Genomic DNA, 21,607 nt, shown 5'->3' on the forward strand with positions numbered 1-21,607 from the left:
TTCCAGTGTCTGAAGCATTTTTGGCATGCAGCCTGCAGCAGTGGATAAAACTGTTGCCTGTATTATCCTGGGCTACCTCGTGTTCCCTGCCATCCTCTTGTTGCACTGCAATGGGAATCAAGAACACACCCAGCTCCTGGTCCCCATCTGTTGCAGCATCATCTTTGGTAGCACAGCCCAAAATGCTTTAATTCAGTTGCCTTTTAGAAAAGGCTTCTCATGCAGTTTGTCTATGGACATTTCAAGCCAGGCTGCAGGATTTTGCAGAGCTGTAAGTGAATCATCTGTGTTTTGTAAGAGACTCCTTGCACAGGGAATGAGAATTAGTATTCATTTGGGGGGTGGGAGGGAACATGAATGCACTGCAAGACTGCTGAGAGCAGATATTCTTCAGGCTGTATGAAAAGAAAAGCATGGTCTGTGCATGTTTTAGTTTGGGGGTTTGGGGTGGGGGGTGGATTTGTCTTGTTTTGTCTCTCTATGCATGCCCAGCACAGTGCTTTTTTAGATAATTGAATTACGATGGATGGGTTCAAGGCAGAACAATTTTTTTTCTTGTTCAAAGATTTTTTTTTCTCCTTGCGTAACTTTCTCTTAGTGATTTGCAAAGGGAGATGATCTTTTTGGGGTGTGTATGAATTTGTGCTTAAAGCCATCTGGTCTCTGATTCCTGCACTGTCTGTTCCCTTACACTGCTTGTCTAGGAAAAGCCAGAACTGCTACCTAAAACTAATTGCTGTTACTAGTTATTGAAAAACCAATAATCCTGGCTTGCTGGAAAGTTCATTCGTTTTAAAATTTTATTTTGTTGATTTTTTTTTTTTTTTTCTAATTTGAGATTTCATTTACATTTGTCTTTCTAAAGGTCCATAATGCTTTAAATTCTGCTGCATAGTTTCCCTTCCATTTTTCTTTTATGTTATCAGACTTAAAGCTGAACACACAACAGTTCACCTTGAAGTTAATGGGCCTGTGAGCTACTGAGTGCTTTGTAAGGCTCAGGTAGATCATCTCCCAGCATAATGTTTGAAAGTGCTGTTTTGTCTGAGTTGTGTTAGAGGGCATATATGTACAGTCTTACTCCAGTATACAAGGCAGAGTATTTTGGTGTCACCCCTATATTTTGCTGGTTCATCACTGTGTTTTGGCTTCTAATACATTTCAGGTACATGGCAGGGTCTGAGATAACAGAGTATCTGCCCTTAGAGAACTGATCTTGTATTCAAACAGCTGCTGCCCCAGCTGGGTGCAGAGCCAAGAATCCAATGAGAGGCTGCTGAGTGGAGATGGAAGAGACTTAGAGCACACGGGAGAGAACCAAAAGGTCTTCAGTGACTAATACTGGGGAGTTTGGGGACCAGGAGCATCTGGGAAGAGGAAATGACTGGAAAGGGAATGAAAAATACCCTACAGAGGTAGTGCCAGGCCCTTGTTTTTCAAAGTATAGGCTTGATCAGGAGGCAGGGAGGGAACCTGTCATGCTTATTTTTGTCTTGATTTTACTCAAGATGAGTAAAAATCGGTGACTTAAAAATATAAAAAGCTTTTATCTGTAATACATCTATTTTCTTAAAATAATTTAATTTTAAATAGTTTTTAAATGGCACTAGGGTAAAATTAGGCCTTAACATAGGTTGCCATAATTTGGAATTTAAACTAAATGAAACATAAGCAGTTACGTATTTGTTGTTGGTTTTAAAGATAGAGGCACCACTGCCCAGATGGGAGTCACTGGTTAGTACCAGGATACAAGAGGGGAAAGTGCAAAATCCAGCTTTGGACAGTAGCAGCTTTGTCATCAAGTGCAAGAAGAATATTTTCTTAACTTTGTGTGAACTCCCCATTGAATGGACCAGTCAGAGTGAAACAGAGAATGTAACTGGGAGTTGAAAGCATGAAGACTTGTTTCCCTCTTCCAGTCTGTGAAGAAGAGGAAGATTAGTTCTACTAATTCTAAAATTGTGAAGGAAATGATAACTAGAAACATTTCAGTTTATTAACTACAGATACTAGTTTTTTCTTAATGAATCAACTTTAAATGCAAAGCATATTTTGAGAAACTTCTATTAATTTCTGCTGTATCCAGCACTTTTTTGGAAGATTTATTTAATGAATAATAGTACAATTTAATTTTTTTGTGTGTATTTGATTTTGAATTCCAGTTTCCATCCTAATAGAGCTTGAGACAAATCAAGAATAAAAAGAAAAACCACTGTAATTTGTTTTTCAGCGAAATACTATAAAAGCTGAAAAGTGTATATTGAGTTACATAATTTCTGAATTAAATGTGTGGAGATATAGTGGATCCTGGTGAGAAACAAAGTAACAAATGTAATATAAAGGTTATACTTATTTAAAAAATTACCATGTTTATTGGTGTAGAGCAGGGGTGTCAAACTCACCTGTGCCCCTGGCCTGGATCCCAGTAGCAAGGACCCTCACAGGCTGGTTTGGGGCCTGTAGCGTAGGTGCTAACGCAGCCATGGCTCACCTCTTCCCCTGCATGCATCTCCAACCGGGCTCCATAGCTGGGAATTCACCCGACTGGCTGCCCTTGTTCAGCCTGCCTCCAAATTCCCAGCACCACCAGGCACCCTGGGGCCTGAGTAAAATGGCTCTGTGGGCTGAATCCAGCCCTTGGGCCAGATCTTTAACACCTCTGCTATGGAGTACTGACCTTCCTTTAGGAAAGTGTTTGAGAGATACGAATGCAAAGCAAGATTCAAATCAGTGGTTTGAATCAAAGTTTCCTGCTTGATGGTTGAAAATCAGTACCCCTAGTTTGATTGCTGTTGTATAGAGGTGTTTTGTGGGTTGCTTCCTCATCCCTGTAGATCTTTGGTGAAAACAGGAAACTTGCTTTCCACTTCCGAGTGTGTGACCAGGTGGGCCACAGCACTGAGGGACTGTCAAGCAGAGCTAGTGCTTAACTCTTAGAGAACTGCAGCCTCTAAACAAGTTTTAATGGAATTGTGCGCGCCGGGTCTGACCCCGGGTTGCTTTCGTCGCTCTGCACGCGGGCTGTGGCCAGCAGCCCGGGCAGGCTGGGTCGGAGAGGGCGGGCGCCGAGCTAGAATTAGGCACAGACATGTAACGGTTGATTTTAAGATTATTTTACTTACACCGAGATGGTCGTGGTGTAGGCTGAGAACTTGCTTGAGTTGCGGTTACAACAAAAAACACGAACACACGTGGAGGTTGCAAGGCTCCACGCAGGCAGAACACGAACAATCACGTGGAGGTTGCTAGGCTCCACGCAGACAAACTCCAGATGTCCAGGACAAGCGCTCATTAAACTTGTCGTTATGTCTTATAGTAGGCTCCGTTCGAAGACGGGAAGAGGTGGGCGGTGGATCAGGCCGCCAAACCCCTCTGAGAGACACACAGGGTTTCTATTACCCTGCCGCACACACCCAGAGTCCCCACAAGATGGATGCGGCGTCTTCTTCAACTTGGGCGGAAACTGCTCAAGCCTCTTATACGGCTAGCAAGCCAATCGCTAGCCGCCACGTGAATAATTTAGCACTAGCCAATTGCGGGGCACGAATTTGCATACAACGAGCGGGAAACCTTTGCACCGTGCATTTCTGTGTTGCAAAGGAAATGCACCCTGCAAAGATCGCTGCAAAGTGGCGGGAACACTCCCCTGCACGCGGGTTCTCTGCGCAGCAGAACTCCTCCGTGCAACGAAGCTGTATACCCGCGGGGATAATTCTTAGTGCCGAAGCACACACAAAAAAAATCAGACCTTTGGGTCATGACAGGAATAACTTGGGGCTATAGCTTCACATGGCTGTCGCCATGATTACCCACCACAATACTAGTAAGAGAGTCTGTTAAGAATCAAACACCTTTCCGGTAGCAAGCTCAAGTTGTATCTAGCTATTTCCATACTCAGGGCACATTGCCAAAGTCTCTTTGCTAAAGCATTTTCTATATTGCCAGAGCAGGCAAAAATTTCAGTAACATTCAAAAAGAGAAGCTAACAGATAAATTAAATGCAGGTTCAACTATTCAGCACTTGATGTAATTCAGAGGCTACGCACAGTGACCAAATGTCATGATAAGCTCTTTAGAAATACCTACATATAGCTAGAGATGCAGTTTAGGTTTTAAAGTCCGGATTGTTGCCTGAGCTTGGTTCAGTTTGCCGTTCTTTTCTCTGCAGCGTATCCCTTCTAATTGGTTTGTCAAGGGGGCAGTGGCAAATAAGATGAGGAACAACAACAGAAACAACTAATTCAACTGGCCTGGCAAATCGAATGTGGTTAACCTTGTTCTATCTAAGGTGAACGCAATTTGTGCAAAATTTAGTAAAAATATCTTGAGCTTTAAAGTAGAAAAGTTATAACTCCCAAAGGGTTACAGCAGCTTGTATGGGAAAATCTCTATTGTAATATTTTATAGAGGGTGTAGGTTGATAGTTGGAAATACTTCTTATGGGTCATTTTGCTCCTTTCCGTTCTGTTGCAGCAGGATAGATTTAACTGTTTCTAAACTACACTTGTTAAATTGGGTTCATTAGTGATTAATTTCTCCAGTAATGATGAATAACCCTACCTGCTCTATTTGCCTGATTGTTTTCATGGGCATGGGTTTCCTAACAATAATATTGTAGTCACCTATGTGGCTCAAGGCCAACACTTGTTACTGTGCCTTCAAAATGTCTTTGAGAGAAAAACAGATCGGTGCCACAGTAGGAGTCTGAGTCAGCATCAACAGGGAATGCCGAGAGGAAGTTAAGTTCTGGAAATACAATATTCTTTGGTCTTTTCCTAAATCTGAGGCCACAACAGATCTTCCAAAATAGGTGAGGTGTTACCTGTTGACTTGGCAAAGTTTTAACTGGTAATATGCTAGATTTTTAAAATGTTTCCTCTGTTGTTTTAATTGAATACATTAGCTTTTGTGTCCTTTTAAACATCCATGATCCGTATTATGATTGATGCAGAATTGCTGCACGCTGCGTTCTACCTTCAGAAGTGACTGCATTTTCATGGGGGGACAGATATGTTAATGAACCTCTCACTGTTTGTTATTACTGCAGTAGGATCTATAACAGGGGTGGGCAATTATTTTGGCTGGAGGGCTGCTTAATGAGTTTTGATGAGCTGTCAAGGGCCGCAAGGGTTGCCCTGCCCTCACACCCACACCCTGCCTACCTGAGCTCTGTGCTCCTGCTGCCCCCCTGGGCGCGGGCTCTGCACTCCTGCTAGCCCGAGCTGCAACTCCTGCCCCTGCTGTTCCTTGCCTGCTGCCTAGAGTGAGCGCTGCAGCAGGGAGATGAGGAGGAGCCGCTGGACGCCAGGGAAGCCAAGCAGGTCCCCCGGCAGCTACAGCAGTGACAGCAGGAGCCCTGCCTGGAAGCTGTCTGCTGGCTGGGCCAGGCCCTTCCGCTCATGAGGGTGGGTTTACAATTAATCGGTGGGCACCCACAGTCCAGATGAACTTGCCTGGGAGGCCAGATATGGCCCACAGGCCATATTTTGCCCGCCCCGATCTACTAGCACCAGGAAGATCAATGTCTCATTCTGCTAGTCCTGGGACAGACACACAGCGTATGTCTACCCTGTTGTAAGAGATGTAACAGCTCTTCCTATCAATGAACATGACATAGCTTTAAATCAACAGGCTGTACTTGTGCGGCTTACAACTTGGTATGGGCCAGCTACCAAATATTTACCAAGGGTGTCAGGTGAGTTTTGCAGCCTCCACAGAACCTCATGCTCCTATGGCTGCACTGCAATTGATACCCAAGCTGCCTAGTGTAGAGGTAGCTCAGGTATATCAACATGAGTTGAGTAATATTTTCAATTGCAATGTAGACAGGCCCATAGAAAGAAGGATCTCCATTCTACATGGAAGAGAGAGACAAAGGTAGGAGAATGAAAGCAGTATTGCCCTAATTTTATATACAGTAGAGAGAGACAGAAGATTAAGGATGTTGCCCAAGGTCAGGCAAAGTCTATGGCAGAGTGGGCGGTTGAATCCGGATCTTTATGGAGTCTCAATGCAGTATCTAACCTACAAGATATCCATTTTGTAGTAGTCATACAGTGAAGTGGCTTGGATTCCTACAGGCTGAGAGATGTTAATATACCTTATGACATGACACCTCCAACTGGAAAAAGTAACCAAAATAAGACATCTCTTTTCCCACAGTTGAGTAGTTGCATCAGTTCTCAACGTTTCCTAGGTCAACATCTGGGAATTTAGGTTCTGCAGTTTGAAGTTTGTACCACACAGGTCTATCTGGGCTCATGCATTACACAAGTGTATCTTGAGGGACATGTTGCCTTTTGAGTTGATTTTTAGCTCAGTCGTAGGCCAGATAGTCTGAAACATGCAAGCAAATACCATGCTATCTTGTGAGAACTTCCCTTTGCTGCTTGTGGGGGTGTTTTTTATTTTGGCAGTTGCACAATTATGCAAGTCAAAAACGGGGAGAGAGGAAAGACATCTTTGTTGGAAAGAAGAATGGCATTTACCTAGTAGGCCAGGAAGCAGAAAAACAAAGCCCCTCTGCATGTGGGACCTGACAATAGACTGGTATGCTCAGTGTATTTTTGTATCTAAGTCTACATTGTAAGTAGACTTAGATACAAATCTAAGTCTACTTACAATGTATTGTAAGTCTACACATGACTATACCAAACAAGTAGCAAATCCTAAAGGGTTTGCATTGTGCAGGCACAGGATGACACAGAATCTATGTGGTGCTCTTTACCTGGACCTCATTAAAAATCTCTTTCAGGTCTTCAGTGCGCAGTAAGCACCCCCTTATTTCCCTTTTTGGGGGAAAGTGAATGCCATCTTGTGCTTGCTTGTTCATTTGTTTATCTTTCTCTCTTTTTTTTTTATATCTAAATATTTTTCTCTCTTAGTTTTGTGGGATCAGTTGATCAAAGCAGGCCCATTTCCTGCCTCTAGACTTTAATAACTTTGTTTCCAGCAGGAAAGGTTTCTGCTAATCATTAGAATTATTCATGGGTCTTAACTAAAAACAATATAAAAAGCAGGCAACAAGCAGCTGTCTTGCTAAGCGCTGAGAGCTAGAAAAACAATACATCACAGTCAGGTGTTTATAGCAGAGCTTTTCTGCCTGGTATACATTTCACCTTTTAGGCATGCATACATAGGGCAGATTTCTACAGCCCTTTCTCAGGTAAAATTCCTATTGACATCAGTTGAATTTTGTTTTTCCTGAAGAAAGACTTTACAAGAAGCCTCGGTCCATAGTGAATGAGGAAATCTAGGCATAATATCTTTTTTTAACATAGAAGCTAAATTACTGAAACATTTGAAGGGCTCCTGATGACCCTACTTATCTAAGCTACCTCATATTGGTATCCATTGCTGTAGTATTTCAAGTTGCTGCTACCTTTTGATGTAGATGATCTCTCAGTGAGTTCTGTGCTCTCTTTCTCGCTTTAATTCTGTTGAACTATTTACAGAAGCCCCGTTTGATAGAAAAATGTTTGGTTTTTCTTGATTTCTTTCATGTTTCTGATCTATGTAGCCTATTTGTATCAACCAAGATATCTCAGTGATTCCTGATGGCATTATGTGTGGGCAGAAGTGGAATATTTGCGCAGCTTCTCCCTACTTATAGGGAAAGAGTGTGTTATTGGTTCCCTTTTAAATTGGTTTCCTTTTAAATCCCTCATCATCACTCATTTAACTTTTCCTTTCATTTTTGAGTTGTTCGATTTGTACCTTTTCCTTTTGGATTTGTCTTGGAGAGATACTCAACTGGAAGAGTCTTATGAAGGAGGAGCATGGATGAGATAGGGCCTGGTCTGCTTTCCTCATAAGCCATAGCTTGCTTTGTGCTTAGTCTGATCCTGGGTTGTTCAAGCAGCAGCAAAACAGTACGACAAAGATACCTGTACATTTGGTCCTGGGTCAAGTAGATAACATTAATACCATTGCTGGGTGCTGGATGGATAAACAGTCTAGCATCATCCTAGGCTATTAAGGTCTCTGAAGATCGGGACTAGGACTTCACTTTGAGTTTGGAAACAGTTAAATAGCCAGTGGGGTTCTGGTGCAGTGTATACATGCTTGTCTCTCTTGTATGGCCAACAGCAACTGCTTGTCAACCAAATTACAGCTTGTAAATGGCAGCTGAATTCCAGCCTAGGTAGAGTTTGCAGAAGCCCAGCCTGAGGAGCTGGGTCACGGCACCCAGGGGGCAGAGGAATATCTGGAATTTTGTTCTCTTTCTCTTCTGCTTGCTTTCTCTGCAGTTCTCTCTCTCTCTCTCTCTCTCTCTCTCTCTCTTTGTTAATGACATTTTGTTATTTACACGTTAGCTGGGGTGTCCATCTGCTGTTGTAATAAACACCCTGTCAGTCACACACAGGCTGCGGTTCCTTTCCTAATGCAAAGGAACCAAAAAACAGGCTGTTGCATGCCTCTGGCTTTTTATTCATGTCCTGTCAGAGAGACCTAAACAATATTCCGTTATTTACTGCTGGGTTTATGGAACAGGGCAAGATTATTCATCCTAATATTTCCATGCTGTCCCAAGGCCTTTGGACATTTTTTATTAACTTAAAAGGCTCCGTGTATGTGTGTGTAAAATATGTGATATAAAATATGGGTCCTTTAAGCAAGCCAAACGTGCCACACAAGCCTACACCTGACACTCTTTTCAGAATATACCCCAAATACTTTCAGATGAGAATTGTCCAGTTCATTCCATGGGATTGTGCATTGTGTCACTCGTAGCCGGACTCTTCACCGATGGTTATTCGGGTGTGTCGAGACAGAGCTATGATCTTTCCATCAAGACTAGAAGAATATGCCGTCTCAGAGAGCTCTGAGATGAACAAACAAATGAAGAATGCAAATCCCCTCATCTTTCTGGTGATAAAACTCACCTGTGGCCTGATCCAGAGTGGTGAATTCAGTGCAAGTTGCTAGTGCTCAGCATCTCTGAGAGTCAACCTCCTGACGACTGGTTTGGTGCTGCTGTCGCTAGGGGGTGTGGCGGCTCACTGGGTTATTGATATTCATAATTGTAACAAACTCTTTTGAACAACTAACACCTGGAAAAGTATCTTGGAATTATTGGCCTTACAGCTTTTGTTTAGAAAGTTTCCCCCTATGTCCTTAGTGAAGTAGCAACTCAAACTGGGCATACGATAGGCCTGATAACTAAGTGGTGTCATTCCTCATGGCCCTTAGAACTGCCAACAAAAGTGCCTGTCAGTGGTAGCTGTGGTGGTGAATTTCTGAAGTGGGCACTTTTTCTCCAAGAACTGGACTAAGGCTATAAATTTATTTTACAGAGGGCACTGAATAGTTATGCAGTAACTGGTAACGATTGGCATATACTGAGATCTGGGCCAGATTTTAACCAGCAAGACAGATCAGGATAGAGCCATTGGGCTGGAAGGTGCCCTCTGTGAAAGTCTTCACGTCTCATTTCCACCCCTTCAGCCCATCTGGTACCACTACCAGATTTTTTTTTTTAATACAAATATCATTAAAATTAATATAAATGGGAAATTAAATGGGTTAGAAGAGCTCTGTAAAGTACAAATCTGGTTTGTATGAACCTAACAAGCACTGTACATCTGTCACTGCCCACTCATTGAAACATACTGAGATTTAGTCACAAAAATCTAAAACCTCATAGGACAAGATACTGCGTTCTCTCCAAAACCCCAGTTTCATTCAGAGTAACAGGAGTGGGGAGACGAGAAGAAAAGAAGTAAGCAATTATGCCGCCGGCATGGACAGAGTAACACAGAAAATCAGGCAGGTCTGTGGGTAGAAGGTATTCAGTCATTTATCTGAGTTGCCAAACCCTTCAGGACTTTTTTTCCCCCAAAATCATCCATATTTTATGCTTCTAATGAGAACAGAAATAATTACTCTGTGTTTGGAAGCAGTGGCTGCCATGTGCAGGACTCTTAATGAGACAGATTTTATATCAAGTTTGAATTTGTACTTGGGCATTAGGAGAACCAGGTTTTATGTATCCTACAGGGTGCTGAGGAGAGATTAGTTCTTAAAGAGAAATCCCTCCATGATTTCAGAGCTACAGAAGTACAGCCCTCATCCTCAGGAACTCAAGTCATCCATTTAATCTTTGTCGAAGTGTGGAATGCAAGCCTTGCATCCAATTGAGACTTCCAGGGCATTACAATTATAACCCTGGCATGTAAGCTAGTGGCCCATGTCCTAATCTGTTCTGTGCATTGGAGATTTTTACAATAGGCTGTGTAGTCAGAGGCTGCTGTTATGAAAAATGTTGGTGTTTGGGTAAGCATAAGGATCCAGCGTTTACCTACTGAGGTTCGTAACAGCAGCCCTGATCCTCTAAGAGTACGGAGGGTTGCCTTTGTTCAGACAATGTTAGGTAAGAATAGCTAGAGGGCAGATTCTTAGAGGTCTCGGAGAGTCTGGTTCTGCTGGGTTTCCAGGGCACCATGCGAGATCAGGTCTGCTGTCAGCAATCTGAGATGTCACTGGCTGCTGGCAAACAGCACATTTTGTTCTCTTTGTCATTAAAAAGAAATCCAGACTGCAGTAGGGGATGTTCTCCATGCTGAAGGGCTAGATTAGCAAAGGAACTCAAAGGAAACGTCTCTTTCCGGGTGGGTTAGGATCCAGAGGCGCTTATACACAAGCAGTGAGACTGCTCCAACGTGCTGTAATTACAGCGTGTCAGAACAGACTTGATTAATCAAGTCTGCTGGAGCGTGGTAATTACCATGCTCCAGCAGACTCCAGTGTCTCGTGCATCAGCGTCCCTGTGCCTAAAAATGGTGGTGGAGGCACTTTAACTAAAGCTTGTTCAATGAGCTCTAGATAAAGTGCCCCCACTGCCATTTTTAAGTGAAGGGATGCTGATACTTGAGGCACTCCAGATGCTTTAATTAGAGCAGATCATGGAGCTGCTTTAATTAAAGCGCCCTCCCCTGCACTCCTGGGGCACATGTATAAATGCCGTAGGGTCTTATTCTTCAGTGTCTTGCAGCTTTTGCACAAAAATATGTATAAAGCACTTTATAGCTTACAAGGCCAGCTCTTTACTACAGCAGTCATTTACTACACAAAAAGCCAGGCAATGCAGGGTGAAGCCTCTGGTGTATTAGTAGGACTGTGATCTAAGTAGTGACAAGCTCCGATCACATCCTTAAAGATTTAAGAGAGGGGACACTCATGGCAGAGTGGTAATGAACACCTCTTCTAATGAATTTCTGTTTATTTGGAACAGCAATTCCAGTACAGGTACAATTTATCTTTCAGAAATGGTTATCTATGACTTTTAGACCTATGTAAAAGACAAATTTTACATCAGTAGAGCTGTATTTGTTAGGAATGCAGTTTTTACCAAAATAGTTAAATTGGTACAGCCCCTAGCATGGATGCAGTTATGTTGCTATAGATGTGATTTACGCCACTATACCCTATTTGTCTTCCTGTGTAATATAGCTATACTGGCATAAAGTGCCTTTGTACCAATATGCCAGTGTCCACAGCAGAGGGGTTGTACTGCTTTAAGCATACCAGCCTAACTGAAGTGCAGCAAGCTTAGAGCTATAAAGAAAATTTGTTTCAAGGACTGCGTCCACTTGTAAGTGGCAGCTATAAAAATATAGTCCAAACCAAACCAATAACAGCAAGCAAGGGCCAGGGAACTTTTTGAAATTTCAGGCAGCTCTCAACTCTTCCCAAGAAATTTTGGGAAGAGCTATGGATAGTGGTGCTCTTATTCTTCAGACCAAGTGATGAGAGACCCCGCTCCTCTCCCTGTTCCCTGCCACATGGATCTCACAAAGAACTCTGTGGATGCTGGTGGTCAAGAAGCTGACAAAGGTTTTTCTTCTGCTTACAGCTCCTTCAAAACCAGTTTTCCACCTGTTTGTAAGAGGAGATGGGGTGTAGCTACACTTCGAAGTCTTGAAGCAGCCCCAACAACAAAACAGCTAGAAAGGAATCCTATTTATTGTTATGAATCAGTTTACTGGATTTTAAGCGTTAGTGGCCTGTTCTTCAAGCCCACGGCCTCTGCAGCAAGGCTGTAACACTTTTCTACTTCTGAAGTCACTGTCTGCAACTTCCAGAAGAGCCTGTGTGGCACGAGCACCTCATAGACCACTAGAAGAAAACAGTCTGGCAGGAAAAATGCCTGGGTCGTGCTTCTATTCTGGATCATCCGTTGCACACCTGCTGAGATAACGGGACCCTCTTCTCTGCAAGTCATCTTCTTAGTCTCCCCAGCCAGCTGTGGAGTGCTGAGAGGGAGAGTGGAGAAGCAAGGTGGTAAGAGCCCTGTGACACACCGCTTAGCCGCCATCCAGCCCATTTCCCCTTGTATAACCTTGCCTGGTGGATTCACTGGGACAAAGAAACCTTGTGAAGGCTTTCCGTCCAGCAAACAATTTAGGAATATCTATAATAAAATCCAAGGAGCCCACATAGGGAGTGTCTTGGAGTGAATTTATCGTGTGTTACATTTACTTCTGTAACACAGGAGCAGACTTCCTTTAGGCTCCCTCCTCACTGAAGCCTTTTCTCAGGACCTGGAGGTCACTTGTTCCCTGACCTATAAGTAAGAAGCAAGGGGAAGTGCCCTGTAGGGTCTGGGAATTTGCTGTATTAGTCCTGACAGGGCAGCACGGTTCTTTCTCCCCTGTCCCCAGCCTGCCAGAAAAACTCACAAATGGGGAAAGAAAGTTAAAAGTCATTGGGGAAGGGCACTGAACACCAGGGTGGGGCACTGCTCTACAGAGAATATTTCTAAGTCTTGTTCATTCAATAAACGAGGCACAGGAAATCTTGGCACTTATTTCTTCCTCTCCAAATTAACCATAATACAAACCTGCCCCCTGTGTGAAGGCTGTAAAAGGGACAAGAAAGGACCCAGGGAGTGCTAAGGGGTTCACAGATCAATTTTGCTGGAAGCAAGGATCATTCTGTTGTCTTGGGGCCTGAACCCACAGAGGAGGGGGTACTGAATCTTTTTTTTGTTTGAGGAGGAGGAGGACGAGGAGTGTTTGAAATCTATCAACCGAGGGCATTACGAGAACTCTGTCCTTCTCTAGAAGAGCCCGTGAAAAAGGAAATATGGAAGGAAGTGGGAGTGAAGGAGTGTAAATCTATCCACAGATAGACTACTTTGACTCATAATCCCCTAAGGTTCATGAAACCCTTATGTCTGGTTATATTGAAGTCAACTCATCAGCCCTTTTTATATTTGTCTGCTAACTTCATATCTTTGCTGTCACCCTGAGGACCGGGTCAGGACCAGAGGATGATTGGAATAAGAGAGAATACTTCATGGAGAAGTGTTTTTTTTTGTTTTGTTTTGTTTTGTTTTTCATTAGCAGGTCTTGTGGATGGTTGTCTCCTCCTTAAAAAAGCAGTCTGATATTCACAGTAAGAGCAGTGATCTGTAACTATCATAAAGCCATCTCTGTTGGATATGTGACAAAGTCAATCTTCAGAGGGAGCAAAAGTACAGGTTTATGTCCAAATATCCAAGAGGGGAAGCTTTCTAGTAATTATAGATATAGATACCATGGAAACCTCTTTTAAATGAAGATTAAATTAAAATGAAATACTTGTAAGGAAGGCTTTTGGCTGAAAAAGAAATACAGACTCCATGTCCTGGCACTGGAGGGATATTCAGCAAGTTGACTGAATATATCAAGTGACAGGTGAAACAGTAGAGATACTCGCATCCTACAAACAAGCCATGTGCCAGAAAAAAGAAGTGTTGGATCAAAGCTATGTTAAAAATAGTAATAATAAAAAAGAAAGACAAAGAAAAAATACCCACCCTTGCAAAATCCTTGGAATTAAATCCAAAAATGTAGTGCTATTGACACTTTTATTCCAACTAAATGAAAAATCAGAATTTGAAGACTGCAATACATGTTTCCCTCGCTTTACGTGGGTTCTGTATGTGCGAATTCTCTCTTATGCGATGACCCCTTTTATACCAAAAATACATTATATGCAAGGTCAGTTCACTCCTATGTGATGGGTGTGGTGGAAGCCCGCAGTCAGCTGCTCTGTGTGGTTCATTGTGGGAGTGACGCGCACCAAAATACAGTCTCCTGCGTGGATCTGTGCACCTTGTTCATTGCCTGTGACTGTAGTTTTCATCGCCATTATGATAGTGATCTGTGCTTGTGTGTACTCTCTGCCATTGGTGAGTACCAAAATTGTCTTGTAAAAGTGGTAGAAATGGGTCTGGGGGTCAGTACAGTCAAGCTCTTGGAACATATCCCTATTCATTACACTTCAAAGTGGGTTCCCTGTATGTGAATTTGAGTTATGTGCTGTTTTCCAGGAATGCATGTACAGCATAAATGAGGGAAACCTGTATATCGTTTGCTTCAAATGGGATCTTCCATGGAACAAGACAACTTAGGGTTTTATTCTTTATCTTTTACTGGGGCCCAGGCCTTCTAAAACAGAGGAATACATAACTTGAAATTCTTGGAAGTAGATACCTGAGAAAGTGACAGATCAGGATAGAGGCTCTAAATCCCATCACTGCAGTAGGTCCTAAAACAAAAATTTCAATTTCCCTGTTGTCAGTTGATCTGAAGAGCATCAGTCTGTCCTAAGAGCTGTAATTTGTGCTGTGACCAACCACAGTGTACTGATGCTATTTTCTAAAATATTGGGATGGTATTATCAACAAAAAGGAGGTATTAGATCTTCATTTAGCTAACTTCATCTAATATTAGCTGTTCCTGGATGAAAAAGCAGAGAAAGAAAAATAGAAAATAGCTTGTGTATTCTTAAATTGTGCACATTAAGAGGAAATAAAGGTCATGGCAGTTGCTTAAATAGAAGGATACCAGAAGGTAGAGTCTATAGGCCAGAGTCTTTGAATGCAGAGTTTTGCCTTGGATTGTTTGCTTACCAATGGACACATTTGCATTCAGGATCCAGGGACGATCTGAAGACTGAATTCCAGCTAAAGAAATGAATAGGTAGTAGCTACAGTTCATTCCCAGGAGAGCCCATAGAAAATATCTCTTGTTTAGAAATTCGTCCTCCTGGTTAAAGCTACTTTAAAAAGTTGTTTTTCTTTCTTTTGTTGTTTTGTTTGACTTCTAAAGATAAAGGTCTAATACAAAGCAATTCTGTATCTCTTACGAGGGTGAAGGTACACTAAGATTTAATATACAGTAGTCTTTCATTCTTGTATCATTTACAAGAAATTATTTTATTCCACTTTTGTCCATATGTAAAACGCTTTAAAAAACTGGCAGATTTTGCTGTCAGAAAAGCTGTGGAAGTCAACATTGAATATAGGATCCAGTTCATAAAGGCTTTCACTTTTGGTCTATTACACCTATCATAAAGGAGAAAGAAAGACGAAGTGAGAAAAAGCACTGTCAAATCCTCAGTTATCTTCAGTTATTTGACGGCTAAATCATTTCATTTCAGAAGCTTTCTAACTAGGAGCTGCCTTTCCCTATGGATATTTTTGTTCCTTGATTCAGAGTAATGGCAGCGTCACTTGAAGGAACATATGCCACATACAAAGAAAAATGTAAGATGGCCACCTGGTCGGTCATATTTTTAATTTAAATTTGCAGTCTCCACCAATCCCCATCATGTTAGGAGTGCCTTATACACTATGCTCAATCACGAAGTGGTACACAGTAAAAAAAGATATTTGTTTTCTCATTCTTTTGCCTACCTTCCTGATGTTGCGCTGCTATTGGATGGCCCGTTGCAATGGATCTGCAATCTTTTGTGTCACTATAAACCTTTATTTTTCTGGTCCTATTGAGTGCTTTGTTCTTGACACCTCCCATTGTTTTCAGCAACCACATTGAGAAATATGGGGTGGGGGAGGACAGCAAGCGTGTATGAAGGGAGAGGGACACAGGTATGATTCCCCAGCAACAGAGTGAGTGAGAAGGTGGAATGAAAATGTGGTTAGTCATGTTAGTTTAAAGTTGGACAGAAGGCAGGGCAGAGTGGTACCTTAGAGACTAACTGATTCAGACAGGTATGAACTTTTATAAGGCATACGAAAGCCTGAGCCTCTCTCCATGTTGACTCTGTCCTACCTCCTCTTGTGTAAGGTGGCATGTAATTCTCTTTGCAGTGTGTGACAGTCACGCAAGTTCTGCATGGTAAGTGAGGTACTTGGAGCTACAAAACATAGTCTGCAGTTCACATGAAGGGCCAGGTGGTAACAGCATTCCAGTGACATGTGGATATATATTTTCTGCCTAGAATTGCTGAATCTGATATTCTGGTCCAGTTGTTTTTGGGTGGTAAAGATAATCACTAAGCAGTTGGAATCAAAGCACCTGTGTTTTATTGAAGAGACAACACGTAATATTGAATGTGTACTGAAATGCAACCTGGGCTTGGTTTTGAATATAGGATGATCTAAATGCCGAATAAGCACTTTATCCACTAGGCAAGGGGTTGGCAACCTTTAAGAATAGTAGGGAACTGCTTCTGACCCTGGCCTCTGTTGTGGGCCACCGATCCCCTCCACAGCACTGCAGCCTTCCATGCTCTTTGTTGAGGGCTGCTCTCGCACCCCCCTGCTGCAGCCTCCACTTCATCTTGCCAGTGAGTTCTGCCAATGCCCATTGCCAGTGGTGATGGAGAGAATCAAATTCAGTGGTGGGGGCAAGCAGTAGTTGTAGCAGAGTGAGAGCAGCCTTCAGCATAGAGCAGGGAGGGCTGGGGCAGCAGCCAGCAGCTTGGTGTTGCAAAGGGGATGACAGAAGAACTCATGACAGAGGGCAGAGAAGGTGCCACCACTGCCAGGTACCATCAACCCCCTACCTCCACTGCAGGCTGGATCCTGTCTCTTCTGTCTTGTGGGCCATATGTTTATAATCTGTGCATTAGGCTATTTAATTGTCCCAGGAGAGAAGCAATCCATTTTTGTCTTGAGCCAGCCAGAAGAAGGGACCTGCTCTTTCCACTTGAATTACAAGTAAAATTATTAATATATTGGCATTAATATGTGGATTTAGAAAGGAAATATTATTTCTAATTCATTCTGAAAGCTATTTTTTATGGGAAGTGATGTGGAAATCTGATACAATTTACTGTGTTCTGTTTTTGAACCAAAAACGTGAATGAAGAAAAGATTAAATTTGACTGAAAGCATCTTAGTAAGTACCGGTAAATGTTTTTCTTGTCTACTTTTATTCTGTTAATATGAAGGAATATTAATATTCTGCACTTTTAGAACATGATCTGTTGAAGGCTGTTAAACTACTTTTCAGACATTCATGATTTAAGCTTTGTGCTACCCTGTGAGATGGGGAATCATTGTTTGCACAGTTTGCATGTAGAAAATTTTTAAATGGCGAGTTTAAGTTCAAAATATTCAAACTTGCTTGTGATTTAAGTTATGCTTCTACCTTTATTCCCTTATTTTTGCTGTTGGGTAAGTTTCTGTTGTAGCCTTTACCAAGGTTTGGTAATTGTGCAGTTTTAAGCCAAGCCCCATGGCAGGTGATTTGGCTCTGGGGTGCTTGGTTCATTTTACAATACATTTGCATTCACAGTTAAATGTAGTGTGGAGCCTGTTGTTCAAGGTAGATCCACGACACTGGCATTTATATAGTGGTGATGCTTGGTACTGTACTGGAACATCTTCTTTTGAGTTCAGTCTTGTAAAGAGAATGAGGCAAAATCATAATGCCTCGTGGTGAAGGCTCTTGGTAGACTGGAGTTTACGCTCAGGGCACACTTGGCCTAGTAACTGTAGGGTTCTTTTTATTGTTGTTATTAATTTGGCCTGAATCATTCCTGAATGTCTCGGCTCCAGGAATTCAATATTTTCACTTTATTTTTGTTATAAGTTATGGAACTGGAATATTTTCAAATGTGTAGGGTTTGGGCCTGTATTGTATTTCTCTGCGTTTAAAAATGTGTAGTTTGGATTTAGGTTGATTGGGCAATCTGATTAGATTACAGCATTTGTTGTTCCGCCTTCTGCCTGTTTGCCAAAGGCTTTTATTGCATCCTACCCCTTTAGGTTAATTTTTTAAAATTTAAAATCCATTTAATTACAATTGAGCTTTGTGTGAATGGCAAAAAATACATAATTTAGCGATTTTTTTGAATGAAACATAAATGTGTTGGAAAATGGGAATTGAATCAGTGAGGCTTTCAGAATAAAAGAGGTTTACAGTTTCAATAGGGTTTATTGTACTGTAGATTTGTCCATGAGAAACCAGATTGAGACCTGCTAAACTCATTTCACATAGGCCATTGCTGAGGGCTTTTATTCACTGTCTAACTGTTCTGATTTTGGTCTATGACACCCTAATATAAGGGAGGCTTGATGTTTTATAATTTTCTGTGAGACTTACATTTTCAACCCAGACTCCATAGCACACATCAGACAGTACCTCATTGAAGAACTTCTGCTTACAGAGTTAGATAACTCTGTTGGGTTCAGTATAGCATGAATTACCTTTTTAATCAGACGGAGGGTAAAATTAAATCTTTTTCAAAACATTTCATTAGTCATTAAAAACTCAAAACTTCCAAAGTCCAATGACTTGAATGGAGAGTACTGTGAATAGAGCAGACAGCGGGGGGTAGAATATAATTGCATTTGTTTTCATTCATTAAGAAGGACCGTGCATACTTCTCTCAGTTTTCCACTTCATTTGATCACTCATAATTGTGTGATCCTCTCCAATTTGTGAAGGTAAATGAGTTATTTCCCCCTTTCATGCTGTGTCCCTGCCTTTTCTTTTCTACACATTACATATTTCCAGAATATGTGAATGTTCTCTTTATTAGCTCTTAGAAAAAAAAGAGTATTGTCACTGCTATCGGCAAAAGGCTGGGCACAGTTAGTGAGTGGTAGCAGTTCCTACACACTAATTGTGATTGGACACTTAACCCCCATAAACTCCCTAAAAAAACCTAATCATAGGTGCTGGAGGTCTGGCCTCCCAACTATTGAGTGCCTCTTAGGCCTTGCTTAGCACTCCTTACTGGAGCAAATCTCTATTGACCTCAAAAGGAGGGCAGGCTGGAGAGGACCATGTATGGCCACACCTGTTAAAATTAGTCTGCAAAGTGAAAAGTAACGTACAGAGGGATCCTCCAGAAATAAACTGTGAACTAGAACATGATGGTGCCCTGATGCAAAGCAGAAGAAAAGTATTAACACAAAGCATTCATTTTCATTTTCTCCCCTCCTAGGATCTTAGCTCATTTGCCATGCCCTTCCTGGATGGAGACGTGGAGAGCTCGGATAAGAATGCTTCCCGGAAGGTAGGACCATTTTGAAGGCTTTGCCCTCAGTGTGTTTGCTCAGAGTTGGTGTCATAGAAGCAGATTTTTCTTAGGTTTGCAGAAGGCTAGTTTCCTGGGCATAGACTCTTTCCTCTGCCACCCCTAGCTTTAGGGAGCTACACTAGGCTTAATTATAACCACTATTGGGTTCCTCTGCACAAGTGCTGTGCTAATGTGATATTTCTTTTGACGAAAGAAAAATAGGCCATCCTACAGTAGTGTCACTATATCGTAAATGTTATGTGCCGCGCTGGGGGAATGATCAGAGAGCTGGGGAATCCAACCGGGAGCTCTGGGTGACAGGTGGAGCTGGCCCAGCTCCCAGAAAGTGCGCGGTGCCCTGCCGAGCCACACTGCACCTACGCCATGGGGCAGCTGGCATCCAGGTGTCAGGCAGGGGCATGGGCGATCCCCACTGCCTCACACTGTGTGGGGGGGGCTCTGCCATGAGCACACAGAGGCCCCAAAAACCACTCCTGCATCCAGTGAGTGTGGGGCTTTTTTTTTAATATTTAAAAACCCTGGGAGGCTGGGGATGGGCAGGGGATGGGGCCAGGCAGTGCAGCCATGGGGGCTTCTCCCGCAGCTCCTCTGGCTGTGCCTGCCTCTGCCCCTGTGGGGAGAGCCATGGAAGCTCTGCCCTGCTACTGCTTGCCCAGCTGGCACGGAGTGTGGGGGGGGAGGGAGTGCAGTGCAGGTATGGCTCACTCTGGGTGGCAGCAGGGCAGAGCCCCTGCTCCCAGCACTGCCACTTCTGCTTCAGCACTTGGAGTGGGGGCTCTGCTCTGTCGCCACTTGTGGTGTGGGGGCACAGGATGTGGGTGCGGCAGCACTGGGAGTGGGGGCTTTGCTGTGTTGCCCCTTTCCACCTAGAGCAAGCCCCAACCCTGGCTGGGCAGCTTGTCCCATGCCCAGTCCCTTCCTCCCCCACATCCCTTCCCTCCCCCCTCTGCCAGCCCCAACAGACTTACCAGCTGGAGGCAGCTGTCAGCTGCTTGTTTAGTCTATGGCCGAGTCTCTGAATTGGTCGAATCTTTTTCTGAAGGTTTTCCGAATTGATTCGGAAGCTTCGAATTGATTCGGAGCTTTAACGTGGTCTCCCAATTTGATTCGGATTCGGAGATTGAGTCCCCAAATCAGGTAGAATCTCCCCCGAATCAAATCAGCTATTGAAGCTGCGCACAGCCATAGTAAAAATACCCTTTTAATGCTGAAAAAGTAACTGCACGTATTTAGTGGTGACAATGTTGCAATGGTGGTAGGGGCGGATTGGACAGTCTCCACTGCCTGACTAGCCCTTGCCCTCATGTGGCTACCCTAATGCTGCCCTCACTTTCAGTCCTCTATATAACCTCCCATTTATCTTGCCTGCCATGCCATGCTGTTCTTTTGGCACTAATTCAGAGGCTAACCTCTGAACTCCGGAGAACACTTACTAGTGCCTGACCAACCTAACAGATCCACTAGCCAAAATGACTCAGTTCCCCACAAGTGCCTCTTGCACCCTGGCAGGCTTACTACTGCCTGCCTGGCACTGAGCCAGCGGTCACCACTCATCACCCGACTGGCCCTTATTTAAATCTTAGCACTCTTAATCATGGCCTCCAGTCTTCCCCCTTTGCCATGCCTATGCCTTGCGGGTGTTAGTCACATTTTTACCTTCCTATATAGACTTTGGGTTTCTTAGCCTTAGGTTACTCTGGCTGCAGACTGGCAGCCTAGGCCCATTGTCTCTGGCCTGGCCTTTCAGTCTCAACCTTTTGTCAGCTTCTGGCCACCTTGATTATCCTCACTGGGTTTGGGCTCTGGCCCTTTTGGTCTCCGGCCACCTCAGTCACCCATGCGGGGCTCGGTTCCTGGCTTCTCAGCCTCCTGTCACCTCGGTCTCCCCTGCTGGGCTTGGGCTCTGGCCCTCTCAGCCTCAGTTTGCTTCTGTCCCATGCCCCTGCCTCTGGTAGGGCTCAAAACCTAGCATGCCCCTCAGTACCCCTGTGGTCTCCTTTCCACCCCTACAGCCACTATCCAGTACTCTAGTCTAAATGAAAACAAAAATGCAAGTAACCACTTTAAGCCCAAACACTCAAAGCGCCCCTCTGGGTCATCGTACCGCTGCCAAGCCACCTCCCTCCACTGGCTGTCTCAGGCTCACAGCTCCCATTCCTAGCCAGTCTGAGCTGGCAGGAGCTCCTCTCCCAGCAGAGTTCAGGGCTGCACTGCCCCTCTGCTTCAGGGACTCAGGCTTATATTCCTTCGGTTCTTCCTCTTCTGGTCAGTTGTTCTCCTGAGTGCCTGCAGGTGTGCCCCCTCGGCCTTCTGCTATTCCTCT

At 43.4% G+C, this 21,607-nt stretch overlaps 1 protein-coding gene across 2 annotated transcripts in view; it reads left to right on the top strand.

Moving 5' to 3' along the window:
* The window catches only part of PRKAG2 (protein kinase AMP-activated non-catalytic subunit gamma 2), a 339,594-nt gene that overhangs the window by 71,805 nt on the left and 246,182 nt on the right, over positions 1 to 21,607 (top strand). For both annotated transcript variants that reach the window (XM_019499071.2, XM_014608994.3), the window contains exon 2: positions 19,189 to 19,260. In XM_019499071.2, the coding sequence (XP_019354616.1) occupies positions 19,189 to 19,260 (72 nt within the window). The remainder of the gene's footprint in view (positions 1 to 19,188; positions 19,261 to 21,607) is intronic.

The sequence above is a fragment of the Alligator mississippiensis genome, chromosome 5 (genome assembly GCF_030867095.1).
Source record: "Alligator mississippiensis isolate rAllMis1 chromosome 5, rAllMis1, whole genome shotgun sequence".
Classification (NCBI taxonomy): domain Eukaryota; kingdom Metazoa; phylum Chordata; order Crocodylia; family Alligatoridae; genus Alligator; species Alligator mississippiensis.